General features: G+C 34.5%; 1 protein-coding gene across 1 annotated transcript in view; it reads left to right on the plus strand.

The window, feature by feature from the left end:
• Positions 1-12020, plus strand: part of pitpnm3 (PITPNM family member 3) — a 161509-nt gene that overhangs the window by 46352 nt on the left and 103137 nt on the right. The window contains exon 3 of the mRNA XM_056473362.1: positions 5737-5841. Within this exon, the coding sequence (XP_056329337.1) occupies positions 5737-5841 (105 nt within the window). The remainder of the gene's footprint in view (positions 1-5736; positions 5842-12020) is intronic.

Raw genomic sequence — 12020 nt, forward strand, 5'->3', positions numbered from 1 at the left:
TTCTCTTTAAAGCACCGCTGCTGCAGGCATCAAACACAGCATTCCTCATTCAACCATACATTTTAGAACAGTTGAAGAGTTCAGATGCAAAAACCGTGCCGTCTGAAATTTTCATCGAAAATGTATATTTTTCTCTGCCTTCTTTGTTTATGTTGAGATATTTCACTTTAAAGACCAGAAATAGGACTTATTCTTTGCCATAAAAGTGATATTACTGAACATACACACAGGAGCCTAATAAAAATGCTCATTTTAGAGGAAAATTTCAGATGGCATTTAAACTCTTTAATTACAGTCAGACTTCAGATCTCCTGCTGTGGGCATTGTTTCTGTTATGCAATTAATAAGACTTTTCCATGAGTTAACATAATAATTTGCATTAATAATGTTTTATTTAGTGAAATCACTGTCAATTAGTCTAATGAAGGGCTGCATATTGTTTTAGATTGTTATATTCAGGGACATTTTGTCATCGCTTTTAACTGTTTTACAGCAAGAACATTTATGATATTTCAAACCAATAGCTTTTAGCTTTTATGTTCATTCTACACTGAAGCTAAACAGTAAATAATGAAATATAAAAATGCTCTTTTAATATAGCTAGTTGTTGTTATTATTATTATTAACATTTTAATATTAAATATTATTAAAATATTTTATAAAATAAAAGTATTTGAAAGAAAGTTATTATGTACAGTATGTACATGTTTTGGCAGGTCTAATAACTAAGGTTAACCTTAATAAATAAGGTTTTATTTTTCTTATTTTCTCTCTATTTTAACATAAAAATGTGTAGTTTGAATTTGCACATCTGTAACTTCTGTAGTAACTACAGTGCAAAAAGTTTTGTCTTGTTTTGGTAGCTCTTTACAATAAGGTTGTATTAGTTAACAATAGTTAAGGCTCAGTAGTTAGCACCGTTGCATCACAGCAAGAAGGTCACTTATTTGAGTCCCGACTGGGCCAGTTATAGTTTCTGTGTGGAGTTTGCATGTTCTCCCTCTGTTCACGTGGGTCTCCTCTGGGTGCTCTGGTTTCCCCCATAGTCCAAAGACATGTGCTATACGTGAACTGGAGAAAGTAAATTGGCCGTGGTGTATGAGTGTGTGAATACGAGAGTTTATGGGTGTTTCCCAGTACTGGGTTGTGGCTGGAAGGGCATCCGCTGCATAAAATAAATGCTGGTCTAGTTTGCGGTTCATTCCGCTGTGGTGACCCCTGATAAAAAAAGGGACTAAGCTGAAAGAAAATGAATGAATGACTCCAGTTCAACACTATTAAAAATAATAAAAAAATGACTTTAGCACTACACACAGTTGTTTAGAAAAACTACAATAATTAAATTGTGCTAATTATAGAAATTAAGTTGTAGCAACTAGAAAAATGTAGTTGTGGTGAATAGAATAACTAAGTTTGGGCAACTAGAAAAATTATGTTGGAGAACCTAAAAGAATTAAGTCATGAGAAGTAGAACAGTTAAGTTGGGCCAACTAGAAAAATTAACTAATGAAATATATAACACAATATTATGATTGTTTAGTTAATGTTAACAAAGATTAAGTAAAGTTTAACAGACGTGTTGTTTATTGTTAATTCTCGTTAACTAGTGCATTAACCATTCATTCATTCATTCATTCATTTTCTTTTCGGCTAAATCCCTTTATTAATCTGGGGTCGCCACAGCGGAATGAACTGCCAACTTATCCAGTATATGTTTTACACAGTGTATTCCTTTCCAGCCGCAACCCATCTTTGGGAAACATCCATACACACTAATTCACACTCATACACTACGGACAATTTACCCAATTCACCTTCGTTGGACTGTGGGGGAAACCCACGCGAATGCAGGGAGAACATGCAAACTCCACACAGAAACGTCAACTGACCCAGCCGAGGCCCGAACCAGCGACCTTCTTGCTGTGAGGCGACAGCACTACCTACTGCGCCACTGCGTCGCCATGCAGTAACCAACATTAACTAATACAATCTTATTGTAAAGTATTACCCTTGTTTCTAGTCCAAGTGTCTACAAATTCTTACAAATTTTAGAAAACATCAAGTCCATTTTAAGTAAAATTTTCTTTAAAACGAGCTAAATAATTTGCCAGTGGGCTCAGTAAAATAAGCTTGTTTTTAGATGATTTTACCTGTTTAAATTAGAAACTCTTTATAGAAAATGCTTTTTGATCTAAGTATTTTTATATATTTGGACTATAAGCAAGATGAAAACTCTAATTAAGAAAATCATTTTTGCAGTGTCTCCAGTCTAATTTGCAGTGTCTCATTTTTTCACAGTGGTGCACATTACACTTGATACTTTAAAAAGAAATCTTCTGCTAAGCTCATGTATTTTTCTTTCTGAGAGTGCATTTCCTCATTTTTGTATTGCTATTTTTTTCCCTCTTTTTAGCTCTCAGTTTGTGCTGTCATCCTTTTGCACTGATGCTCAGCGGCAGACCCTTGTGCAGCCTGTGTGTTTTATTTACCGAATTAGGTGTTATTTTTTTTCTCCTTCAGGAGTCATGCTGCTGTCATTGCTCTTATTTGTACTAAGCACATTTTGCACCTCAGAAGATCTATGTTCTTCCTGTGCTCTCTCTCTCTCTGAGCACTTCTCCATTCGACACGACTCAGTAACTGCCGGTATTTGGATTATGATTTAAAAGCCTTCCTCTCTCAGTTCTGTGCTTCCCTTGCATTGTTTCTGTGGGCGTACAAGTGCACATTTTACCCCATTAAAAAAAAAAAAACTCTTTGGTTCTATATGTTGGCATTCTAACTGCAAGACTATTGGCACTGATGTTTTCCCCCTTTTTCATCAGCAGGAACCTGTTTTTGGTATAGAGCTTGTGCTATTGCCAGTTTAGAGCTAGTTTGAATAGTAAGCCTTTTAAGAGATGTTCTACAGGCAGGAGTCATCACAAAACCGATCACTTTTTCACTTCTAAGAAACACGAACATGGAAACACTAAATCCAAACAATCACCAATCACCAGTTGCATTACTGTTCATTTTAATGACTTTGCTAACCTACTGTTTCAGTGACTAAACTCAGTAAATCCAACGTTTTTCTGCAGCTCACAATAATTTGTATAGATGGAGATTTAAAGAGAGAATATTAAGATAATACAATGCGTTTGTGCAGCTTAGTGTAATTTGTATAGACTGAGATTACAAACAAGAATAACCTGATTTTATCATAATCTGTTGATGGAGATAACTAATAGTGAGAATATCATGTTTGTGCAGTTTGCTGTAATTATATATACTGAGAATAATTTGTAATGATTTGAAGCAATGCATGCCGGTTAGATACTTTCTCTGAATTGAGAAGGTGCCAACACCACATCACTGACACGTGTGGCAAAGTATTGAGAGCAGCCGGCTGAGTTTTTCTTGAGTTTCTGCAGGAGCTTTGCTGAGCCAGGAATTTCATAATTGGCCAGATTCACTGCATGGCAATGGCCACTCACATGTTCGGTTTATTATTTGACAATTTTTGTCTAACTTAAATATGGACTTTCAAAACAAACAATTTACTTGTTATCTCATACATCATGTTTAATAACAGTTTGCAAAAATTTTCCCGTAATTAATCACTTTTTTTAATTACTGTTTTTATAGAACTGACTGTATGCGTAGGTTCATTTTGAACATTGTTTAAAACAGGCCCTTTACTGTATTTATCTGCATAGCATATTTAGATAATAATTTTTATGAAATAACTCAAATATCAGACTTACAGATTTTAAATATAATGGGCTCTATTTTAACAATCTAGGCGCAGTCTAAAGCACATGGCGCTTTTGCTTTTTTAAGGGTGAAAAAATATGGTTTGCGCCATGGCGCATGGTCTAACACGGTTGTGATTATTCTCTTAATGAGTTCTGGGTGTGTTTTGAGCATAACATGCATTAAACCAATCAGAGTCTCATCTCACCATTCCCTTCAAGAGTCAGTTGCATTGTGCCATGCGCATTTGCTATTTACATGGCAGACATTTTAGGTGGAAAAACTGAATGCTTCACTAGCAAGAAAATAGTTAAACAAACCATCTGATGTGCAAGGATAAAGAATGAGCCTCATCCATTTGGCCTCTTTACTTTACTTTTACTCTCTACTTTACTTTCGTGGATAAGGAAACAGTGGAAACTCACTCCACTGAAGACATCCATTAGCCTACATATTTATTTTTGTTTGTTAAACACAAAGATTGGTTTCAAAACTATTTCTAAATTAGCTTTCTAAGCTTTTTTTATTAAAACAAATATAAATATGCTCATAATAAATAATACAGCTATTAATAACATTATACAAATGCAAAGTGTCACGAATAAACTGAAAAAAGCCCCCTGAGATTAAGAAGGCATGTAGGCAGTTTTTATACATTACAGTATACATATACATTTATACATACAGTAGTATATATATATGTATATATATATATGTATATATATATATATATACATATATATATATATATATATATATATATATATATATATATATATATATGTATATATATATGTATATGTATATGTATATATATATATATATATATATATATATATATATATATATATATATATATATATATATATATATATACAGTAGTAAATCATAATTTTTGTAACATTTTAATCCTTTAAATTTTTTTTATATATGTAAAGATAATTGTGTATTGCGGTACATCCTGTGTTTATTAAGCATTTGGACCTGCATGGGTGCATAACTAACGTGCTCTGCCCAGCTTTTACTTGGTAAATTGCGCAGTCTATTTCAGTTTCTCAACACGCCAACAATGCACCTTAACACACGTCTTTTCTAGACTGGCACACCCATGAGTCCATAAAATGGCGAATGTATTTGCTATTGAAACAAAGTGGTGCAAAATGTAAAAATTGTACCATTGCGTTGGTCTGAAAATTTCAACAAATCGCGTCAATCACATCTTGCACCTTATTGCATCGGGTGTATGATAGGGCCCAATGTGTTCGTCATTAATCATTGATTACACCATGTGGTCTGCTATGACTGCAGCAAGCTATGAAAACCCAAAGTGTGCTTTTTTCAACTCCACTCCCAACTGCACTCAGCTAATCTGGTTGACCACCATCTGCAGTCATCATTCAAGTCAAACGCACCTACTTTTCTATGTTCAAAGCCTGTGCTTTGGGTGTTGAAAACAAGGAACCAATTTGGAACTAAGCTCTGGCTCTGAACTAGCACTCAAACAACCTTAATGGAAAAGAGGTGTTTGTCCACTCTTGTTTGTGTTGACAACACAAAAAAAGGTTAAACTGACCATCTAGCAAATAGCATATGACAATCAATGACCATTCGGTTGAGTGGGTGATGTGAACAAGCAGGCCTGACAGAGCCCTGTCACAACCTCTCTTCCACACTCAAATATCAGCCCAACAAGATACGACATGGCAATGGGCTTGCAGCTCGCTGTCACACGCAGTGAACCACACAGCCGAGTCCTCCATCATGCACTCGAACTGTTTCACAAGGACCCGCGGAGTGGCTGATGAGCTCTGTGCTCATTAGTCGGACATTACTCTATGACTTGAGCTGCATTTAAAGATAATTCAATGAATCTTAATGGTCTTTGATATAGTGTTGCATTGCATGTGGTTTTACTGAGCTGAATCGAGTATAACATTGTCTGCAATATCCTGATTGATTGCATATGTCATTAAGTGTGTGTTTGTGTGTCCCATCTTTCAGAGGTGCTGGAGGGGAAGACGGCCATGCTTTTGGGGATGAGTCAGTGGAACTCTAATGATCTCGTTGAGCAGATTGAAACAATGGGACACATCGACCAAACGCAGGGTAAGAAATGTGATGATTCCTGCCGTCAGTTGTTCTTGGCTGTTAAAATTCATGGGTTATGTATATGATGCATGAAGATTGGAGGCTGAGTGAAGGTATATCTGAGACCCTGTTCACACTTGGTATTAAAAAGGGGTTTTGTCGATCCAGTCACAAGTGCGCAACGCTAATTACAGGTGTGAAACGTAAACTTTTAAGCACATCTAGACTTTGTTGAAAATGCATTCAACCAGATTGCTCTGTTAGTGTTAACGCACACATAGTTAAATGCGTTCGATCAGTCACTAAAGTCTGCCTGCTGAGCTCATTTATAAACTAAGCAAGACACCATGTAGAAGCGTACTGGAGATACAAGATGTAAACTTTTTTTTTTATTGATCATCTAAAGAATTGTATTGGAGGTGAAAAAAAATTAAAGTAGAATGTTCTCTTACCGGTCTTGATATGTTTAATCTTTCAGCAGATCTCATGCAGTTCCCCTGAACAGTTTTGTGAATGCTTTATTTCATGGGTCTTTAATGTGTTTTTAAATTATTCTATTCTATTCTATTCAAAGCCACATTCTGGCACCAGATTGTAGCCTAAGAAACTTTGGATGATGTTGCATGTGTTGGATGATCAATCTTTTCACCAGATTCTGCTGATATCATTTTTTGCATAATCATGTTATTTAAAGACACTTCATTTAGTTACTTTCAATGTTGTAAGATTTTTGTTAAACAAATGCAATGAAAGCAAAAGATAGGGATGCTAAGATTAGGGTTTTTGCAACCAATACTGATTGCCAATTTCTTTTCGTGGTGATCAGTTAATACCGAGTACCAATTCTGATGCTTTAATCTTTATACAACTGTGCCATTACAATAAGCACTTTTCCCCCGATAGAATGACACTTAAGTGGTGATTTCTCCTTACCTAAGAGAATTAGTTTTAGGATTAGAATTAGGATGTTGCCTTTAATCCCTTAATTACGTCTCTTAAAGCAGTTTAGTGTGGACATGTAATGGACAGTAGCACGTTACAGAAAATAATAGATAAAACAGACAAAGAAATTACTAATCATGCAGTTTGTGAACATTGCAAATGATGGAAAAAAATCTAAATATATAAACAAAGAAACATTTCGCAGAAGGATTTAAGAATTTATGAACCCTATGAATCCATTGTTTCTATACTAAAAGGAAATGTAAACTACTGTTCATTGCAATTAGTATGTTCAGGTTATAATATTAAACATTCAACTTATTTAAATAGTTACATAATTTTTAACAGTCTTGTTTTTTTAATTTTCCTAATATCTCCAGGCAGGTTTTAGTGAACTTGTTATATTCGTTTGGATCACAGCAGCTAAAAAAAATTGGATGCAACGAGAAGCCCATGGCTCATGCTATATCTGTGAACATCTTTTAGCTGCTGTGATGTGAGGACTGCAATCAAGGCTTAAAATGTACACGTTAAACCTGACAAAGAGAAAAAAAGTGTGTAAAGGCCTAATAGAAGTTGATTGGAAATAAAAGAAATGAATTATCTTTAGCATAAAAGAATTGATATGGTACTTTTAATAAGATTGTTTTTTTTTTCTTATTGTACATTCTGAAAATTGTGCTAACTTTGGCAGTATTAGATAGAAAGATCAGAGAAAAACCTTCCTCATTACAGAAGTGATTAAAAGTGGTCGAAAGTTGACAAAAGAGACATTTTAAATGCCAGGTGTGAATGGTAATGTGTCTTTTTTCATTCACTTGTGATCAGATCAACAAAAACCATCTTAATACAAAGCTTGAGGCTAATGTCATGGGTTAATTGTGAGAAAAATGTGGACTTGAAGTGATTTGTAGTGTTGCTTCTAGGGTTGTTGGTCATTTTTGACAAGGGCTGTGATTGATACTGTGACTCAGTTCAAAAGAAATGCACTCGTTATTCTGAAAAATAGAATATTAATTGTACTTGCAGGTCTATGTGTGCGTGAAATGAGATTTTTTTTTTGTTAATGCTCAGACTAATCAGTATTGCTTGATTAAAAGTTTGCGTTTAGATTTTAGTTGTTGGTCATTTTTGGTGTTTTGGAGGCTTTAAACATTTGGATTCTGTGATGAATTTAGCTTTGGTGTTGACAGTTGTGCTAATGTAAACAAGTAATAGATACGTTCAGATAAAATGATTCTGTTTCATCTTTTTAACCAAGATACTTTCTTTTTAAAGTGGTTTATGATGGCAGAACGGATGTTTCCTATGAGATCCCACCTTTGTGCAGTCCATTGCAACAAAAATTGGGGGTTGGTGGTCAGTTTGTGTAAAAATGTGTCAGATTCTGTAAAAACCGCAGTGAAACCTGATAACCAAAGACAATGAAGAGCAGCGACACACCCAGAGTACTCGGGGAGTCAAAATGACCCAAATGCACATCTCTGGCTCATATCATCGAGAACAAAGGAGACTATAATCCGAAATGGCATCTCATAACACATCTCATTATGTTTTACATTAACCACCCATGTCACAAAAATTGTTCAACCAGCTGCTTGCCAAACAAATCTGTAATTTTTCATTTCACCATGAAAACAGAGGAAGCAGACGTCAGGCTTCATTAAGCGGCATCATGTCTCCGCTGTCTCCATTGATTTTTCTGACTCTTTGTTCTTATCTAGTCTCGCAATGCTAAGAGTTAGCTAGCATGAGTCATTAGTGAAGTAAACATTGCGATTCTTTTGCTTTCTCACTGATTGGAGCCACAAAAATTCTCCTTTTGAAGATGCTTTCAGGCTTCGTTTTTCTTTTATTAATATTCCAGTTTCTTTGTGTAAAGGTCAATACGCACGTGAAACGTAATGAGGCTTTTAGATTGATGCTAATACTGCTTAGATATATTCTGCTCAGTATTTTTCTTGTGGTATATTTATCATTTGAACTGCTTATTTTAACTCCGTGCTTCCCACACATAGACTTTACTTGGCCGGGCTGTCCGGGTATAGTAACAGCCACCCAAGTATATTTAGTGAAACTTTTTTTTGTATTATTATCATCCTTTTACACTTTTTTTTTCATCTGCACACTATAACCAAACATCCACGATCGATTACGCAGTGGAAAATCTTCTCTCGTTTACTTGTTTCAGACCCGTAGCCAGCCTGCTGAAAGGGGTGTTTTTTTTTTCTCAAAAAGTGATCCTTTTTGCAGTTATACGACTCATTTTCTATTTAATTATGAGATTTAAATACTGCGTTTTAATCACATATAAAAATAATGCTTATTTTTTAAATACAATTTTCATTTATTAGGCAAATAACAAACTGGCCAGCACATTCAACTTTCCTCAGGCAGAATTTGGCCATTTGAATAAAAAAGCTATTAAAACATACTGTACTGCACAACTACTGTCAAAACATTCACAAGGAGTCTCACGTGCTCTTCAGATGCACAGAGACATGTCTTTTTGTATCCGGCTGGGGTTTGTAAATATACTAAATAGTCCAGAATTTATCTTTTGCTTTCGCTTTCTCGCTTTCTAAAGCTGTCGTTAGTTGTATGCACATAGTTGCGAGAGTGAGATAAACATTAAATAATAAATTCTTTAATCTAAACGACTCAGAAAAACTTTACTAAATACTCTGAGAGAACGCAATTATGAGGGAGGACAACATTTTAATTGGCTGCAAAATATTTGTACAGCATTAGAAATGGGTGATCAACTGATTTGTCTTTTATTTAAATAATCTACACATTTTATTCTTGTAATTATAATTGTTTGAGATTTTGTCTGTATGTCTTTTTTCTGTAATTTATTTTTCATTTGTTTTGTTTTTTTATTAATTTGATGATGTCAATATAATGCATATTTTATACATCTAAAATGCTTTGGCAATACTGTACAAAATGTCATGCCAATAAAGCAACCTGAACTTGAATGAGAGATAGAGAGAAGCAGATTTGACCTGTCAGTGAGTGCACATGGCTCCTGGATAACATGAAAATATGAGAAATAGTGGGTTTCTTTTTGATTTAGCAGTATTTTTTAACTTTAACCCATTGAAAAGAAACAGTTTATTAAAAAAAAAAAAAAAAAAAAAATATATATATATATATATATATATATATATATATATATATATATATATATATATATATATATATATATATATATATATATATATATATATATATATATATATATATATATATATATTGTTAAAAGTCAAATTATGTTTTGTTTGTCGCATATAGTTAACTATTTATGTGATAGGTATGTCAATCCGGCTACCACCGCAAATATATTTCAAACCTGTGGGAAGCACTGTAACTATTGGTTAACTTCTTGAGGTAACACAGAAATATATTTTGAATATACTGTAAAAAATGTGTATGAACAGTTGTCACTTAGATAATCCATCTAAGAAATAGTATTAGTGATAAAAGGAATTCTGCGCAGTTCCTTGTGTTATATTTACCATTTGAACTGACTGTTCTACATCAGTAGGATATTGTATACGTCTGCAGGGTTTGCTCTTGAAGTAGCTGATACTTCCAAATCGAATTTATGTATACAATATTTCTCTCCTGTGATTTATTGCCTGTGGCATATGCAATTACACAGCAATTACGTATCGATTTACTTGTCCATATTGAGTGATGCGAGTGATGTAAAGCCACCGTATAAAACCTCTCACACGCATCCAAATGTCAATTCCCATAAAAATATGACATTCTCATATATTATCGAGTTTTCAGAGCTGTTTGTTGTCCTGTTTTCAAGGAAAATGGCACTTTGCCTCAGAATGCACATGCTAGCGTTGCTCAGGATATTCCACCTTTCCCCTCAATTATGCAGGTGACCTTTTCTCATATTTTTGTTTGCTTCCCATGTGAAATATGATTGGTTTATTGCATGACACTCAGGGGCACGGGGACTAAAGCTGATAGAGAGATAAATGAGCTAAGTGAGAGGCAGGCGTCGACCCCGCCAAAACCCCTATCCGCTTAGTTTTCAAGAGACTTGTACCAGAATGCTTCTTGCTGCAAGATGAAAGCGATGTTAGCTTTAGGCAGTCCCTTTAGTGAAATTGCTAATCATGCGGAAAGGCTTCTCTCAAGACCAGGGCTGTGATTAATACTGTGACTCAATTCAAAAGAAATGCACTCATTATTCCGAAAAATAGAATATTAATTGAACTTGCAGGTCCATGTGTGCGTGAAATGAGAATCATTTTGTTAATGCTCAGACTGCTCAATATTGCTTGATTAAAAGTTTGTGTTTAGATTAGTTTAAAACTTGTGAAATTACTAGAATAGAATTTCAGTGAAATTTAGTGTTGTTGCTGAAGTGTTGTTGCTGTAGTGTCTTAATATACAGCCACATCGCACTGCTACGAGTTTCATATTGCGTTTATACAACAGTTCGACTGTACAATCGTGTCTATAAAAATGAAAATCAAACATGGAGAGTCTCAAAAACCCTTTTGTAAGAGGAACTGCTTTCTTCCACAATTCCTTAACATCTTCAGCTGACGTCAGAATAGCAGAAACTGTTACAACTTCACCAACGTCACTTTAGAGCTAGTATTTGATTGATTCTGTAGCATAATGTCTAAAATGATGACAAAACAGGTCAGTTTGCTTACGTTTTAAGATTATAAGGCTGAACGGCATGAATTGCCATCAGTCTACAGAGATTTCACAGTATTTCTGTGTTGCAACCGGGAGATCATAATAATTAACCCCAAAAAAGTCAGAGCAAAGCAAACACTACCAGCAAAAATTATGCAAGTAAATCCTGCATTGTATTAATTTTGGATGCATTTTAATTGACCATTACGTTTCTGATCATTGCTGCCTTATTTCAATTTACAATACATTAAGGTGAATTCAAACATTGTTAAGTTAATAAAATTAAGTTTATACATGGTCAACTTATATTAAAAAGTTACATTTGGAATAAAACAATGCAAATTAAAAAAAAATGATGTACACACAATTTACATTTAGAAACTGCTTCTAAATTTTACGAAAAAAAAGACCCCTCCAAAGCAATGGTCTTAAACTCAAATCTCAGTGGGCCGCAGTTATGCACAGTTTAGCTCCAACCACCTCCAGCTCAAACCTGGTTAGAAGTCCCTAGTTCTCTTAAGCACCTTGATTAGTTGGATCAGCTGTGTTTGATTAAGGTTGGAGCAAAACAGTGCAGT

This window comes from Danio aesculapii, chromosome 15 (genome assembly GCF_903798145.1).
Source record: "Danio aesculapii chromosome 15, fDanAes4.1, whole genome shotgun sequence".
In the NCBI taxonomy this organism is placed as follows: domain Eukaryota; kingdom Metazoa; phylum Chordata; class Actinopteri; order Cypriniformes; family Danionidae; genus Danio; species Danio aesculapii.